The 19111-nt window shown below is 36.0% G+C and overlaps 1 protein-coding gene across 6 annotated transcripts in view; it reads left to right on the top strand.

The window, feature by feature from the left end:
• Positions 1 to 18926, top strand: part of LOC113513687 (zinc finger CCCH domain-containing protein 13-like) — a 43048-nt gene extending 24122 nt beyond the window's left edge. For 4 of the 6 annotated variants that reach the window (XM_052902098.1, XM_052902103.1, XM_052902101.1 and 1 more), the window contains 8 exons: positions 2296 to 2469; positions 3330 to 3532; positions 4946 to 5030; positions 5802 to 5970; positions 7739 to 7815; positions 8501 to 8595; positions 9166 to 9268; positions 14623 to 18926. In XM_052902098.1, coding sequence (XP_052758058.1) covers positions 2296 to 2469; positions 3330 to 3532; positions 4946 to 5030; positions 5802 to 5970; positions 7739 to 7815; positions 8501 to 8595; positions 9166 to 9268; positions 14623 to 15315 — 1599 coding nt within the window. In that variant the 3' untranslated portion in view covers positions 15316 to 18926. The remainder of the gene's footprint in view (positions 1 to 2295; positions 2470 to 3329; positions 3533 to 4945; positions 5031 to 5801; positions 5971 to 7738; positions 7816 to 8500; positions 8596 to 9165; positions 9269 to 14622) is intronic. The other 2 variants (XM_052902099.1, XM_052902100.1) reach the window with 2 other exon arrangements.
• The last annotated feature ends 185 nt before the right edge of the window (positions 18927 to 19111 follow it).

Genomic DNA, 19111 nt, shown 5'->3' with positions numbered 1-19111 from the left:
GTAATCGACTTTTGAACAAAGTCTCCCTTTGGTGACGCAGACGGGGTTATCGTTCCATTTTCACCCATCGACTAATATGGGGCATATTTCATGATAAGTCCCTACGTCGAAATAAACCTACGCATGTTCAAATCAATAATGCACTCCACTGATAAAAAAATCTATAAACCACGCAATAGATTATTCACTTTAGGCGGATTATTTACGGAAGTTTTCATAGTACAAAATGTAATAAGGATGCCCTAGAAGCTAAAAATATACGATCCAATAATAATAATTAAAAATTTTACTTCAAATTTCTCAATTCATCTATTTTTTTTTTGTCAGTGTCTTGGTAATTCTGAACTCATAGTACCTACTATTTTTAACAGATTTAAAAAAAAGGAGGTGTTTGATTCTATATTTAAATTAAATTATATTTAATTTCTCTAAGTCTGTCCTTATGATCGATTTGAAAAATTCTTTATCTCTCTGAAAGGATATTACAGATTGATTCCACAGTTATTTTATCAAAATTGGATGAGTAGTATAGTTTTTAAATCAAAATAACTATGATTGGTGTCGGTTTTTTTTTTGTGGAACAAAATCTGAATTATAAATCGTACTTCTGTGTGCAGAATCCTGCCTATTGCGAAGTAAGTTCTATTTACAAACATGTTTCCGTGTTCTAAATTCGAATATTCTAAATCTAATTCAATGAAGCAACGTCCCGTTTATAGGTGTTTCATTATGTTTTAAATTAAGAACAAACAGATTATTTGCTCGATATTAAATTAAGAATATTAAAGTAAGTAATAAGTAGTAGTGTTCATTTATTTACAATGGGAAAGGCAAAGGAAACTAAGCCATACTGTCTGATCTTCAGTAAAGAAATTAGTTAAAGTAACTGTTTTTTTAACGTGGAACATGTACTAATCGTACTTAAATATTGCAATTCATATTAATGTAAAGCCAAACAAAAGGGCGACCACATAAAAATTCAATCTGGATTGCGATTGATAAACGTAATAGCAGCAAATTGCAAATTGTTAAATACATTGCAAAAACTCAAAGACGAACTTAGCGTGTCATCGAGTTTTTCCATCGTACAGGCGTGAAGAATGTAGCGTTAGTTTGCATATACAGTGCCGACCAATTAACTCATTACGCTGACTATGATAAATTGTTTACTAACACGCGATAATTGAAGATCGTGTACGGGTGCTTTTGCGTACAGATTAGATTTTATTAGTTTTCTTATGTGTTATTATTGTGGCCATGCACACTTCAGAAATATCTGATGACAATTTTAAAATCAGAAGCGTAGCTTTCAACTATGAACAAAAAATATGTCTAAAAGTACATATTCTACGCGCTTATTTTACTTGAAAAAAGAAAAGAATTTATTAAAAAAATTACAAATGGATAAAGGCTATGGAAAAACAGCGGTAGGAGGGGGGGGGGTAGTTACGACCACTTCTGAGACAGACCGTTTTACCTCGTCTTCTCAAAAATAAATTTGAATCTTTAGAAAGTTTTAAACTTATTTAAAAGACAAATAAAATGATTATTATTATTCATGGTTTTTTTTTGATGCGTGATAATGGTATGGTAACCCCGCCTGCGCTAACGGGACACGCTGACGGAGCACCAGTGAAGGGTGATAGATGAGAATGAAAACAGGCCAGTTAGCCCATCATGATGAATTCAACAGGAATTAACCATGATAGTTTCCAGGGGGAACCACGAGGAGGTCGACCTTGTATATACCCAATATTGCTGTACTAGCTGCTAGCAATGGGATTTTTAGTCTTCATTACTAACAATCCCTTTCTCCCTTATTCATGGTTGTTATGCGGCTAGGCCTCTTCTGGAAAATAATCACATTATAAATAATTTAAAAAAAAAAAGTAAAACTAATATACAATTATAATGTACAAGTTTGTAAAGATGTTTGTTAACCAGTCATGCTTAAATTGTTGAATGGATTTGAATGAAATTCGGTACATGGTTAAGTTATATTCTAACTTAACACATAGAATACTTTAATACAGATTCACGCGGGCAACGCTACGAGAAACAGCTAGTCTTAAATACACTAATCCCCAATTCCCGATCGAGCATGGGCTTTTTCCATGCGACCATGTAATTTTAGATATAGTAGGTACATTTAAATAAATTCACATAATGTTAACAGAGATTTAAAAGAGTTACTGTTGAGTTCCTTGCGGGATCTTCTCAGCAGATAATAATATTTCTAGTTCTGCAATAGAGGAACAAAGATTTCCGTAAAAAGAAGCTGTTCTCAATTTGCAGCGTTACCTCGGCTTGCCAGTGATGCTGAAGGCGGGCGAGTATTCCCCGAACAACCCGCTCATCCGCGGCGAGAGGAGCTCGGGCGATGTGCTGCTAGGGCTCGGCGAGTACGAACGGAGGCGGAACACGCTGCGCAAGCTGAGGCAGCAGCAGTACAGAGAGTATCTCGACCAGGTGAGCTCGCATTGTATATTTTTATAATGGGTGATAATGGAATGTGTACTCTCTGATGCTTCACGGTATACGCTGGCGGGGCACCAGTGAGGGATGGTAGGTGAGGATGGAAAGGCAGGCTTATTGTGATGAATGCACCAGGAATTCAGCACGATGATTTCCAGGAGGGACCAGGTGGAGGTCGATTTAATGGGGTATGTTGCTAGCAATGGGATTTTTAGACCTCATAACTGACAGTTTTTTTATTTATAAAACTTAGAATGGCAAACAAGCTGACGGCCCACCTGATGGAAAGTGGTAACCGTCGCCTATAGACATGAGCAGTACCATGGACTGACCTAAGTTCATCCTCATTTAACCTCGCTAGTAATCCGTCAGAGTATACCATTAAGCGACGGAGATTTTTTTTACCAGAGGGATACTTTGTACAAAAGTCGATTGTTTCGGTACCTCTGTCCCATTCGTGTTTCAACCGTGAAGCAGTTGTGTTTGCATGGCTGTGTTTCGGTTTGAAGGGTGGGATATGGCAGTGAATTTACATGGTACAGAGGAATAACACCTGAGTCCTCAGGAATGGCAACGCATGGGGGCTATAATGGGCGAAACAGTATACTCTGTTATGTCCAAGGTACTGCTCATGTCTATAGGCGACGGTTACCACTTTCCTTCAGGTGGGCCGTCAGCTTGTTTGCCATTCTAAGTTGTATAAAAAAAATCTCCAAACATTCGTAAATGTTATTATTATTTTTGCTTTAAATTAGGGGAAGAATATATATCCCTTTTGGCAACGTTGGCCACAAAAAAAATACAATTGAATTGAGAATTTGAAGGAAAACCTGATTCATCATGAATGCTTCCAGCAAGCGAAAAAGAAACAAGAGGCCAAAGAAAATGCGGAGAGGGAGCGTCGCGAGCGGGAGGAGAGGGAAAGAGAGCTAGAAGAGAGGGAAAGAGAGCGGGAAGAGAGGCAGAGGGAGAGCGAGACTCTAAACCGACAGCAGTACAACCCGGACACGCGACGAGCCAGTATTTGTTATGGCACAAACGATGCGTATTATTCCAAGTAGGTATTCAATCTGCCATTGAAGTCAGTTCTGAGGTGCTATTGATCTCTAAATCTGCCTCTAAAAATGAAATTTTAATTTAAGGTAACAGCGAAATCTTTATTATAAGGGCCAATATAAACTTATTTTTTAATAGATTTAAGTAATAGTACATTACTGAAGCGGCCAGCAACTGAGGCATTGATGGATGAACGTGCAAATGTAGGCCGAGGCGCAGCCGAGGCACACATACGTGAGTCCATCAATGCCTAGTTGTGGCCAAGGCTTGTATAGTACTTTTCTCAAACAATGCGCGGAAATCAAAAACACAATTTTACTTTTTAAATTCAATGACGAATAACGAACAATAATAATTTTTCAGGCGCCATAATGTTCCTTTGTTTTTTTTTTTTTCAATAAACAGCTTTCTATTTGCAAACCAGTTCGAAATTTAAATAAAACCTTTTATTAGTTACCTCCTTGGTAGCCATGTTTCGAAGTAAAAGGTCATTCCATTTTTAAATTACAGGACAGATATGAGTTTATATAGTAATTTCGCAAAACACGACAGATATGGATTTTCATACAACTTTTGCTGGCCGCTACCCGCATGTATCTGGCCAGTACGCCAATTTTGATTTATCTCGAAGAAGATTGTCAAAATATTGCTCACATTTCCAAGCATGTTTGAGAAAAAAATATTATAACTTTAGTTCATCATATAAATATATATCATAGCAATAAACTAAGTTGTGATATACCCTCTCGGGTCGACCACCACGTGGTTCCTCCTGGAAACCATCACGGTTAATTCTTGTCGACTTAATTATGGTGGGCCAATTGACCTGCATTCATTCTCACCTATCATCTTCCACTGGTGCCTCGTCGGTGTATACCGATAGCATGGGCTAGGTTACCATTCCATTTTCATCTATTAAAAAATATATATACATAGTACGCATATAACAAATTTTATAGTAATTGGTTAAGTATAAGGCGATATATAGTAACAAACTCACTTTCACATTCATCACCAGAGGGAGACTTTGTACAAAAGTCGATTGTTTGGGTACCTCTGTTCCATTCGTGTTTCAACCGTGAAGCAGTTGTATTTGCATGGCTGTGTTTCGGTTTGAAGGGTGGGATATGGCGTGAATTTACTGGGTACAGAGGAATAACACCTGAGTCCTCAGGAATGGCAACGCATGGGGGTATCATGGGCGAAACAGTATACTCTGTTATGTCCATGGTACTGCTCATGTCTATAGGCGACGGTTACCACTTTCCATCAGGTGGACCGTCAGCTTGTTTGCTATTCTAAATCGTATAAAAAAAAAATTCATAATTGTGTTTTATTCAAAATAATTTATATTGGACACATTAAAGGATTTAATATACTATTAGTAGATTATTGTCAAACCCGTTGTTTCCAGTAAAGTGGACACGGGCGTACAAGTGGACAGCATCACGAGCCCGCTCTCAGTCGCCGTACAGACAGAAGATCATGACTTTTTCCATGTGAGTAATTTTTTATATATATAAGTATACAACAGTTTTAGTACCAAGTGTAGTCAATAGATGGCGCTGGTGTGTTTTTACAACGCGATATTGTTTAGTTTCCCTGTAACTACACTTTTTTTATTTGTACTTTAACTTGTTATTCGCCCTGTTATTCTGGGTAGGCAGAGTTTATATATTATTTTTCAATGCATGTCTTACGGTTATACGTGAGAATGCTAGTATAATAACTAGAAAATGATTACTTCTCTTACTTTTTTTGTGAAAACAATACAGGCGATTCGACTTTTAAATTAGGCATAGATAAGTCAACGATTTTTCTTGCGTTAACACAGTAACTCAAGATTTTTTTTATACAATTCAGAATGGCAAACAAGCTGACGGCCCACCTGATGGAAAGTGGTAACCGTCGACTATAGACATGAGCAGTACCATGGACATAATAGAGTATACTGTTTCGCCCATGATACCCCCCCCCCCCATGCGTTGCCACTCCTGAGGACTCAGGTGTTATTCCGCTGTACCCAGTAAATTCACGCTATATCCCAACCTTCAAACCGAAACACAGCCATGCAAACACAACTGCTTCACGGTTGAAACACGCATGGGACAGTGCATTCTACTGCGCCGACTCATTGTGTCAATTCAAAATTGTACTATGACGCACCGGATAAAGTGTTTGGCTATTCTAAGTTGCATAAAAAAAAGTGTATTTTTTTGTGGGTCACCAATCTTGAATTATTTGTGGAACGCAATCTTAACGATATACAGTGTATTTCACAGTTGCCACTGTCCCCGTGTAAGACTCGCTTGACAGAAGCGGAGCGCGAGCTGTCCCCCCGCACAGTGGACGGGCGGGGTGGATGCGGTCCGGGGACAGCCGGCTGGGGGCGGCCGGGGGACAGCAGGCGCCGCAGCTGCGGAGACTACGACAGTAAGTGTAAGCATGCTTCAATTGTGCAATTTTGTAATTTATTATTTGTATTTACAATATAAAAAATAATCACATAATTTTAACATGTATGACATATCTGATAAGTGTCCGGGGTGTGCCATTATGGACAATTCGAATCTCCGGCCTTATTACCGCGTGTTCACTTATTAAGTTAGTACAGGAAGTCGCTTTTGAACTATTTTTTTTTTTTGGGGAAAAATTCTTCGATGAAAAGTCTTGGTGATGGAACATTCTTAGTCATCTTGCGGCATGCTTATGATTTCGAATTTATTTATTTTACACTTTATTGCGTTAATTAAATAATAAATACGGAAAATGTTTAATGCCAAATGATACAAAAGGCGCGTCGTGTCATATCAAGAGGTGAAGAGACTCGCTGAAAATCGTAGTGAGTGGCAAGAGCTCCACCGACAAGAGCGCAGCTCTTAAAAAGATAGAGAGATACAAAAGGCGTCTTTGATGATTTTACTCTGTATAATATTGGTCGTATTTAGATTAGCATATTTTAGATTTATATTTATTTATTTATTTATTTATTTATTCATTAGTACAAATATGTGTACATGGCGAACTTAATGCTAAAAGCATTCTCTCCCAGTCAACCATAGGGAAGTGTCAGAATACTCGAATGCGGTACTACTAATTATTGATATACATACGTACTAAAATTACATATATAAACGAATAAATATATATAAATAACAAATATACTTACACATATATGACATACACTATATTATACACGAAATTGAGAATAATATAAAGTACTTACTGTTCGGATAAAAATAAAAAGTGTGCGTTAACGCTTTTTTTGAAAGACGGTTTAGTCGGTAGTCTCTTAATGGCATCAGGAAGCGCGTTCCAGAGTCGTGAAGAATGTAGGAGAAAAGAGTTTGAAGCGTAACCAGTACGGTGAGAGGGGAAGGATAATTGGAGAGTATTATTGGAACGAAGGTTACGTTCGTGAGTTTCAAAAAGATAATGGAATTTACTCCTTAAGTAGTTAGGAGACTGGGGGTTTCGAAGAAGAGTGTAGAGGGTACAAAGAGTTCTAACGTTTCTGCGTTGACGAATGGAAAGCCACTTGAGCTGAGACCGATATAAAGAAATGTGATCGAATTTGCGGAGGTTGAAGATAAAGCGTATAGCTTGGTTGAGGAGACGGTCCAGCTTATCGAGAAGATCTTCATTAAGATCTGGATAACACACATCAGCATAATCATCATCATATTCATCACCATATCAGCCGTTAACTGTCCACTGCTGAACACAAGCCTCTCCCATAAAGGGAGGTCTTGCAAATAGCATTTGGTGATGTTTTAAGAGGTACGCTGCTGTCCCTCCCTTTAAGTTCCTTTAGTGGAACGTTTTCGTTCTTACGACACCCTCGGGGAAAGGAAGGGATGCCCCATTTTCCGTTGGGTACCACACGGTGATTATTTTTATATCTAATCACCGTGTGGTTAAATTCAAAAAAACATAGATAGGTAGATAGATAATTTATTTACATTACTTACAGCACACAAATTACAATACAAACATACACATAATACACAGTGAAAGAGATAAAAGAATGAAAATAAAAAAAAGCAACAAAAAGAAAAACAAAAAGCGAAATATATAAAACAACAATTTCATATTAAAACTAAAATAAAAATATCTATGTAATTACTCGGTATATCATTAGTTTTTATGCAACCACTTGCATTGTAAATGCAGTTTAGTAAATAAAGTTTATTGCATTGCGTTGCAGCGGGCGGTCGGCTGCGGCGCGAGGGTGGACTGCTGGACGCGGACGCTATACACCGGCGGAACTTGCAGGCCGAGAAGGTGGTATTATTATTTATTTTTTTTTGCACTTTTTTTCTGGATTGTCTATATTTATATTGTATAGAGTAATATTTGGGTGTTTGTAAAATCTACATCGTTATAAGATCGAGTAAACTTAAAGACTACTCGATCTATTTTAAAAGTTCTTTCACCTATAACTCTTTCTGAGTTACCATTCCATTATTATCCAATAAAAAAAAAACTATGTTCCCTATGTATGACTATATCAATGATAAATAATCCTTCATGAAAATTCTAATTAAAAATGTTTATTTGAAAACAGTTTTTTTTTTTTTTATTTTTCTAAAATTGTCATTAAGTTTATTAATTACTAGTTGTTTCTCGTTACTTTTCCCGCGTGCCAAATATTTTTTTTTATCATCTGGAAAATGCTTTATGCAGACCCATACCCCTTGTGGGAGGTGAATGGGTACTGTGGGAATCCCCCCGTAAGGTGGGAGTGTACCCACCAAAAACCAGACGATATGCCCTCGAGGTGCCATATGTCGGAGACATGGGTTCGCTTTCGCACTCACCACATCTCCGACGGCGCGTGCCAAATAAATGCAAATTTTTTTAAAAATGTATGTATGTTTGTTACTCTGTCACGCTTGAACGGATTTGAATTGACTTTGGTACATGGGTAGGTCACAGCTGGTAAGCCATTAACATAATGTTTGTTCAGGAAGCGGCCGAGCGTCGTCTGTTCTACCAACAAGAGCTCAGGAACCAAATCCTGGAGCAACAGAGAATAAAAGAAGAGAGAAAGACGAGAGAGAAGTGAGTAGAGAGAGATATGTCATTACTATATACCATAATGATAGTAACCTACGATCGAGTAGTATAAAATGACGTTTTCAGTTTTTGTTGTCTTAGTTTTCGTACAACGCCATCTAGCGGTGCCAGAAGTAAAATTTGTCATAAATTATCTTTGCAAATTAGTGTAAATTAGGGCGAGTGATGGGCAGCAGTGTCCCTCTTAAAACATTTCTTAAAGCCCAACTGCAATTGCCAACATGCCTGCCAAGTGTGGCAACTACTGGCGAAACTTCCCTTATGAGAACCTCTTATGTCCAGCAGTGGACAGTTAACGGCTGAAATAATAATAATTAGTGTTAAAAATTTAATTAAAAAATATTTATAGTAGAATATGATTTTTGTTCGCTTAAAAATTACAAAATAAAGAAAAAGATATTAAATCGTTCTTTTAAATACTAGATTTTATGTAAATGTTTGAGTGTTTGTTTGTTGGTACATATCTACTTTATGGTAGTAGCTGAGAGTTACTCTTTATTTGTTAAGGCATTTGCGAAAAAAATATCTGTTAATTTCTTTTTACATTGTATGTAGGATGCTAGAGCAAGCAGAGATGCGTCGTCTCGAGGAACAGTTGCGGATGCTGCGACTGGCGCACGAGAGGGAGATAGGGAAGCAACACGAGATTAACAACACTGTAAGTCGAGCTATATGAACTGAAATACCTATAGCAAAATCCATATATAGATACACAATTCCGCGTTTTAAATTAAAATACTTTAACTTTTTATGGATGATAATGGAATGGTAACTCCGCCTGCGCTAACGGTATACGCTGGCGGGACACCAGTGAGGGATGATAGGTGAGAATGAAAAGGCAGGTCAGTTAGCCCATCGTGATGAATACACTTGGAAGTCAGCACGATGGTTTCCAGAAGATACCACGGGGAGGTCGACCTGTTAGAGTACATTGTTAGCAATAGGAGTGGTGATCCGCATTACTAACAATCCCTTCCCCCAACTTAATAATAATAATAATAATAATAATTCTTTATTATCAGGTACTTAGCCCATAGAGGTACAATTGTATTACAACGTGCACGGATAACATATAAAAATATAACAATCAAAACATACAAAAAGAAAAACATAAAAATTAAAATATATGTAGAAAATTTATAATTTATAAAAAGTAAAGTAAATTAAATAATAATACAGCAAGAAGCAAGAGAACATTATTTAATGTTCCTGTCTTGGTGCACGGACAACCAATACTTTTGAATGGGACTGTTCAGACACTGGGACAATGTGCTGAGGATTTCATTCTTTGAATTCCGAATGTGAGCCCAGAAATTTGCTACACGATTTCTTATTATAGCGAAGTAATCATTCACCCTGGACTCCGCAAACATGCCCGACGCACTACAGTATTTCGGAAGCCTCATCAAAATGCGGTATGCATTATTATACTGCACTCTAATGCTGTTCCGCGCACTTTTGGTGCAATTTGTCCAAAGCTGACATGTATAGAAACATTGACAAAATGCTCGAAACAATGTCAACTTCACATCTGGACTGCAACGGGCGAACCTTCGCGCGAGCATGTTGCAACGGACGGCCAGGGCCCTTCGTTCTCGTTCCACATCTCCGTCATCGCGAAGATCCTCTGTCACGATATGTCCCAAGTATCTGAACTGACCCACTCTTTCCACTGCAGCGCCGTCTATAAAAACTGGCGGGATCCTCTCCGGTCCTCTCCCAGACCGAAATACCATCATTTGTGTTTTTTTTACATTGTATTTCAGTCCATGACTCGATGCATAACGTTCACAAATTGCTAACAATTTTCTTAGTCCACTGATAGAGGGACTAAGAAGAACCATATCGTCAGCGTAGCTTATACTATTTAAACAAGTAGTTCCAATATGACAGCCTACTTTGGCGCTCCTTAGTTCCCCTATCAGGTCATTTACATATAAATTAAAGAGGTCCGGTGAGGTCAGCCCTCCTTGACGAACTCCACATTCTAGTCTATGCTCACTAGAGGTGGTGCTGCCCCATTTTACAAAATTTGTCTGTCCACAGTACCAGACCCTCAACAGATTAATAATTCTGTTTGGTACAGCTGATAAATTTAGTTTCTCCCACAATAAATCATAATTTACCAGGTCGAAAGCTCGACTTAAGTCTAAAAAACACGCGTAAACTGACGTACTTCTTTCGACATAATAGTGAACGGCCGATTTAAAACAAAATATAGCTGAATCTGTCGAGAGTCCAGGCCTGAAGCCAAACTGCGCATCATCTATTTTCATACTACGCTGCAGTTCTGGCTGAATTAATCTTTCGAGTATCTTACCAATAATTGTACCTAATGATATGGGTCTATAATTGTTAATATTCGAAGGGTCACTAGTTTTATGTTTCTGAATAGGTACCACTACAGTTTTCATTAGATTCTTAGGCAAATAGGCCGAGTTAATACAAATATTAAATAAGTCAGACAATACATGAAAAATAATTTCACCCGCATGTGCAATGTGCTCCACACTTAGCCCGTCAAATCCTGGAGATTTACCACGTTTCATTGCCCGAACTACTCGAGCAACATCGTCTGAACTAAAATAAAAAAATTCATTGTCCACATTTTCGTTAACCGTACGCGGGCACACCGCAGCACGACATGAACGAGGTTTCACAAGGAAATGGCGCGAAAATAAGTCAGCAATCGATTTGTGATTGTATTCACCCTGTATACTAGCCGGTATACTTGATCCATAATCAAGCCGTCTCGTGCTTCTCCAAAATTTGCCAAAGTTTTTATTCGCTTGGTGCAAGGCTAATATATTCATTTTAATTTGATCCTCATTATTCTGGCACCACCTCAACTTGTTTTTAAAAGCCTTACGAGTATCAACCATATTTTTATAAATATCGCCCGTCACCGGCCTACCACCCAGCACCCAACAGTCAAAATAAATTTTGGCTGTTTGATGTAAACGTTTTACGTGGTAGTTCCAACCTAATATATGTTTGTTCTTTTTCCGTGCACCTCGACTTACATACTTTATTGCACCAACCTGTAGAATTTGTACTATATTATTATAATAATTGTCCAATAAAAATAAATGCTTTTTGCAAAAGTGATTATTACAACAATTGACACATTGACTAGACAATTTAAAATTTTGCAATCTATCATAACAATAGTCAGAGTATAAATTTATTTGCTCAACATTCCTTTCCCCCCAGCGAACACCACACAACACGTCATCTGTATTATCAATTATTATTTTCTTAGCGACAGTACTGAGTTCACACAAAATTATTAGCGGGAGATGGTCCGACCAGTACACACCGTAGTCCACACGAGCCGCCGAGACAGTTTCACGAGCAGCAGCTGTCACCACACAATGGTCCAACCAGCGCCTTGTACCACATCCATCGTTCATATGAGTATAAGTACTATCCTCTAGCAACTCTCGATCAACACACACTAGTGACTGTTCTGAGCAGAATGACAGTAGCTCGTTACCAAACCTAGACACAGGATGTGCATTGTAGTCTCCAAGCACGTAAATAGCCTCCGTTTCTGCGTCATTTATTATCGCCTGTACACTTCCCAAACAGTTAGTAAATTCTAGCAAATTCTCTTCCCTTCCCTCATCATATGGTAGATAAACACATATCACGACAATACTATGCCCATCGACATTAATTTGCACAGCAGCCAGTCTGTCACTAGGGCACTCTATAATAGACACTTTCGAGAAAACAGACTTACGCCACATCAGTGCAACACCTCCATAGGGTCGGCCTTTCAATAACCCAACGGATGTGTCCACAGACGACTTTGCAAAACATCCAAAGTCCCTGTCAATCTCATTCACCAAATTAAGATCATGAGGAAGCAACCATGTTTCCTGCAACGCTAGGATATCAACGCTCTTACACAAATCTCTAATCTGGTTAACAGATCTCTTTATCGATCTACAATTAAAAGTAGCCATGGATATAGATATCTTGTTAGATTTATCCATAAAGTGTGTTATTAGAAGCGGTACGAATCACTCGTTCTCGATAACGTCGAAATACTAATCCTACTGGCCAGAAACTAGAATTTAGGAAGGTATTTATTTTATTACTTGATATTTTAACCTTAAAAGAATTAAATGACGTCTCTCGGTTTTGTTTGAGTAGCTCAACATTAAAGCATTCTTCCCCCATATCCTGAATATGAGCCCTTATATTTGACTCCGTAACAGTTTTTGATGCCCTTGAAATATAAATCGAACACTGTGATTCAGCTACTTGAATTTTAGCCGTATTTTCCAAAGTACCACGCATATTAATAAGTTTTTGTTTACGTTTTTTATATTTAACAACAGTGAATTGCTCACTATTGTTGTTCTCAAGAGTCTCATTAGATGTAGGTATTACCATATTTTTCGACATTAACTGCGCAACCACTCCACACTTCCCAGTCACTGCACTCGCAGGCGATATTGTACCATGTATGCGGTGCCGCTTACGAGCGCTTTTCGTTTGACTCGACAGTGTCCGGTGAACAATATCACGATAGGTCGGTGTATGAACGGTGTCGGCCACGTCCAGCGTGCCGCCGTGCACCGGCGACGGCACAACGACAGGCGGTAGCGGGCGAAGCTCTGCATTAATACTCCTATTTCTCGTCGGAGTCGTCGGGCTGCTATTTATCCTTGTGTCTTTATCTTGCTTATTTATCGTCATTGATAAGTGTAATTCAGTTAACTCGGAGCTAACTTTCGTCTGAAATTCATTTAATTCTGTTCGCATCATAGACATATCTTTCAATAGACGAGTCACATCTACATAGTCAAAGGTTACAGACGGTAGGCGACTTAGGTCTCGCGCAACGAAAATTGGTTGTTTGTCTGGATCCACTTCTTTAAGCACTGTAATGATATCTTTCACATTTTTCTTCTTCTTGTCGTCGCCCTTTCTATGAATGTTCCTGGATCCATTTCCACACGCACAATACAATACATTTTTCCCCGTTTCAATTTCAGAATCTGAATAATTCGAAGCACATATTTGCATGATACTAAGTTCATCCAAAATGTCTATTTTGTTTTGAATAAATGCTAAAAGTTCATTAATTATTATATTATCCGCCATCTCTTAATAACTTAGACCACGCACTCGTACATTATAAAATGTTATTATTCCGCGTATACAAACAATACGTCTACCTTACTACAAAACGTCTAGCGAACTGAGTAGTTAACGTATCTACAATCTCGTTGACGTGTGGTCCCGGCATAGAATAGGCCACCTCTTCCTTTCCTGTGGGTGTCATAAGAGGCGAGTAAGGGGGGAAAGGGATTTGTAGTAAGTATTAGTAAGTAGTAAATATTACCAGCAATATAACCTGTCAGGTCGAACTCCACGTGGTTCCCCCTGGGAACCATCGTGGCTAATTCTAGTTGAGTTCATCAGGATGGGCTAACTGACCGGCTTACATTCTCATCCGTCATCTATCACTGGTGCCCCGCCAATGTATACCGATAGCGCAGACGGGGTTACCATACCATTATCACCCATTAAAAAAAAACAGGCGACTAAGGGGACTTTACGGTTAAGGGATGGAGAGCAGTCTTCCTCTTAAAACGATTAAAAAGTTTGACAACTCGCTTGCGAAACGTGGCAACTACTGGCAAAACCTCCATAATAACGTCTGATACGATGATGAATGTGACTATGTCGTAGTTTATTAGTGTGTGTTCAAAAGACACTCTTTTTTTGTGAAAAAAATGTACTTTTAAACCGACTTCAAAAAGAAGGAAGTTCTCAATTCGGTTGTATTTTTTTTATGTTTTAACAAACATATCTCCTTCACTTGTAAACCGATTTGGAAAACCGATTTTTTTATATGAAAGGATATACTTACAAATTGGACCATAGAAAGGATCAATACTTTAGTTTTAAAATTAAAATAATTTGCCACAGTTAAAGTTGTTTTGTTTTTTTGTGAAACACAATCTTAATTGTTAACTTCACAATTAATTTCAGATGAAAGACGAAGCGTTAGATTTCACGAAAAAACGTTCAGAACTCCAAGATGAGATTGACACTGAACAAAAGCGTTTACTCCGCGCCGTCACGCAGCCCGTCGCCGCCAAACGGAACGTAATCACCTCCAGGAGCGACACAAACCCACCCAAACTGCAATCCTACTACGCACGGGACAAAGAAAAACCATTCTCGACTAACATACCGGACAATTCCATCTTCTCCCCGAACTACGACGTCGACACTTACCTAAGAAGGAATCTTAATTTCAAAGACAACGTTTTAAAGAATCGACTAGATAATGTAAAAAACCGTGGCATAGACATAGAGAGTATTGGCGAGAGAAAGTACAACGAGAAATCAAGAAATTTCGACAAAATACTCGAACGGTCCAAAGATACCGCGAAGAGGAACGTAACGCGTCCGTCCGACATCGAAGATAGTTTGCCCATACCTGTTCTACGACATTCGCCCGTAACACAATCGGATAAAGTCGAAAATACTAATTTGAGTGATGCAATGAAATTAGTCGACGATAAATGGAAAGTGCCTGCTGTACAAAAGAATATATTGAAGTCGTTGCCCAACGACGAAGGTAAGAATATTAGTATATTGACCCAGTTGGGGTCCATAAGGAGGCAACTACAGTTGGAGCAATTGAAACTGGATAGAATGAATAATGATGAGTTTTGATTTCATTCACTCATTCGTTCGTTCTTGTGTACTAAGTAGGGGTAATTAATATACAGCAATATCTATATATTGGTCCAATAACGAATATGTTAAAAGTCTGTTATCCAAAAAATATAGATAACAAACTTTTAACATATTCGAAAATAGATATCAAGACCGAGATATTGACCACAACAGAATAACAGCGTTTTGCTCTTTTTAGGGCAAAGCAAAAAGCTGAGTTGTGGCCATTTTGTATTACTGTGGCACACGCATGAAGAAAAAAAATTGTTACTAATTTTATGCATTCTGATTTTGTTTTTGTTTTTTTATTTTTTGTACATGTAACTTTTTTTTATCTTTTTTCACTTTGCATTTGTGTCTGTTGCTGTCTGTGTGCTGTAAGTAATGCAAATAATACAAGTAGTCATTGGAACGATATAATAAATTCAACAACTTATTCAATTAATAATCTATTTAGTTTTGTAATATTTATATGCGATAGTTACCACATTCCCTCGGCTTATTAGCATGAGTATAAAATGGCGGGTAACATGGATAACTGATTTATTGTAAGCCAAGTAATTTTACTACAAGCGAGATAAAACACAAGCTAGTATATCTACCTGTAATTTATATCTAGAATAAGTTTACTATTGTGATCTTTTGGAGGAAACAATAAAGCGTATCTATCTATCTCTCTCTAATGACGCGCACTCAATGGTATGTGCTTATGAGGACAGGAGCTAATAGATTGGTTACTTTTATTTGTAATGTAGAGTGCCAAAATAAGGTTACCTTAAATTCAGAAAACCTACTATAATATTGTTTTTTTTTTTTTAAATATGTTTATATTACAATTTCTCAATATATTGTTTTAATTTAATTATAGTTATTAAGCATGTATCTTGTTTTTGTATTCTGATTTTTAAAACTGTTTCACTTCTATTAGATTACAGTACTTTTTATGTACAGATAAACATGTAATACCCATTTTATTTTATATAGTTTTGTTATGTTTATAAAAATCAAAGAAATCGTTGCATGTGCATGATATAAACTTACCAAGTTCAGTTTCTAAGGAAATCTTTAATTTTTTTTTTTATATTTAAATTCACACAATCTAACTATATTGTCCATAAATAAAAGTGTCAAATGTTTAATGAAGGTTTCGAAGTATTGAAATTGTTTTGTCTCTTTTGTCTAGCTTAATACTTGGTATACAGAAAGGGACAAAACATTTATAATAGTTATGTTTATATGAAGATTTCTTTTTTATAACTGGATGGAAATGTTAATTTTTTTTTGAAGGTCAGCTTATTCAGAGTAATTATTATTTATGATTATATTCTAAGATGGCCAATTACAGGTGAGGTTGGCTAATCCTAAAAATTAGAAAGTAAATAAATTAAGACAAATTAATTAATATCAGTAGTTAATTAATATAAAAATCTAATTAATATTTAAAGTAATCAACGAATATAATAACTATAATAATAATAATATACGAATGCACTAGTAAGAGAGTTGATACAAACTGTTTTGTCTGAAATTGATACTTTGGTAATCTCTCTCTTGCTGTTATCAATTTTAAATTTTAATATTTTTTAATAATCACCTATCTATACTTACAATTAATGATTGGATTATACCTTTATTATTCTCGTAATATGGTCCACATAATTTGAAATTACCAATAAATTAATTAATATATTATATATTAAATTATATAATAATAAATTATAATAAATGATGATTGAAATTCGGAAAAGGCAAGCAGTATAGCTACTTCGAAATGTGAATAGGAATAAATTAATTATGGAAATCAATTTATTTTTTTCATATTTTTTTACAAAGTACCCATAAGTACTTTTACTTTTTACCCATATAAATTGTCCAATAATAATAATTTTTTGTTCAAAAAGATATGTTATGTAAATAAGTATACGTATTTTAAGAGAATCAACCATTATTGAAATACAAGCAATAAGTGTAAATGCAATCAAACGAATCATACCATAGACAATCTGCTGATGTCCAAAAGTAGTACAAATTAATCTATTAATTTATTTTGTTTTGTTACTCATTTAAAATATATTTCTGTGCTAGTTCTGACAAAACTTAATTACTTTTTTAATTATATTCCATTAAATACACTATAGTTGATTCGTTTAAGTATTAAAAATTCATACACAATTTTAGTATATAGCCCTGATATTTGTAAACCTTAGCATAAAAATATAAAATCTTATTTGAGAAATCAGTTTAGCGTACAATAGGGTTGATCGATATATCTAAAGAAGGTATAGCCCTTAAAATTTATAAAAAAAAAAAGAAATAATAACCACGGTGAAACTAGCTTCATAAACAACTACTAGTAGATACTTTTTCGTCATAAATACATACAGTAGTGCCAAAATTAATCTTCCTTATTAATAAACTGGTACGACATTGAACATTTTCATATACAGGTCGATAATTTGTAGCATACTTTTACAAGATTCTATAAGTGGAACTGAACGTTTCTTCCAATAAAAGATGGATTGAAAAATTAAAAAAAAGTATGTACCTAATAGAAAATCTAGAGTTGGTAGTAGTAAGTAGTACTACTAACTTGACAGCTGTGTGCATCATTGTTTTAATATGAGAATTAAAAATTTTGCCGTTTTCTATCCATTATTTTTTGGATAACAATGTACAGTTTCGTTTGTAGCACGTTCCCTTCAGAGGGTGCTAATAATGTCGACTTTACCTTGCATATGTAAACACACGGTGCACGAATTTAAATTCAAAATGTGTGTAATTTACAATAAATTTATTACCTATTGCTATCATTTTAGATATCAATTTTGACAGCTTCTAGTTGTACTTGAAATAGTTGCAATTTTAAAATTAAGCCTGGAATGTGTCCCAAAAGTCATGTCATGCGTTTTGTAATTGAAAAATCATGTATAGAATAATTAGGAATAATTTTCCTAATAATACATAAAAATTTTAGGTTTCAAACTGGATGTAGTCTATGTCTTAATTTGCAATCTCTTATTATAAAAACGTTAGGAAAGATATTTCATGTACTGTTAAATTTTATTTGTATGAATGGTTTTTTTTTTAAAAACCTAACTTTAGAATTACTTATATCTTTGTCTAAAGAGTTGTTGTCCTAATGTATATTAATTTTGTCGCACATGCATCGTGAATGTTACGCGATATTTTAGTCAATTGTGGACCGATTTTAATTACTCTTTTTAATTTATTATTATTTTTAATAATTGTTCCATACAAATATGTGTAAAATTTGATTGGTCTTATTTAACGCACAATATGAGTTCCAAAAGACTGTGAATGTAATATATAAGTAAGCAGAAAGGATGTTGAGCTTGGAATTGGAAAGTGAGACTAAAATAAGGAATTGAATGTGTATTTTTATAGTGGTTAATTATATTTTTACATGCTTTTAGTGAATATAATGTTGCCAATTTTTTATTATAAATGCACCCAATAGAGGCTTACATACTTGTGAATTTGTTTCGAATTATAAATAGTTTATAAAGAATTCCACAAGTGTTAAGTTTGATAGAAGCTTAGTTCAATTTGTACGAGTTATAAAAAATAAATGCCAATATAATTTGAAATGTCTTTTTTTTACTATATTACTTTTTTTTATATTTTCAATAGCGAACAAGTTGGGGGGGGGGAAGGGATTGTTAGTAATGGAGACTGAGAATCCCATTGCTAGCAACATACCCAACCAGGTCGATCTCCTCGCGGTTCCCCCTGGAAACTATCATGATTAATTCCTGATGAATTCATCATGATG

The sequence above is a fragment of the Galleria mellonella genome, unplaced genomic scaffold (assembly GCF_026898425.1).
Source record: "Galleria mellonella isolate WM207_F2 unplaced genomic scaffold, CSIRO_AGI_GalMel_v1 utg87, whole genome shotgun sequence".
Taxonomy (NCBI): Eukaryota; Metazoa; Arthropoda; class Insecta; order Lepidoptera; family Pyralidae; genus Galleria; species Galleria mellonella.
Note: the sequence above shows the minus strand (reverse complement) of the source record. Positions and strands in the feature narration are given on the sequence as shown.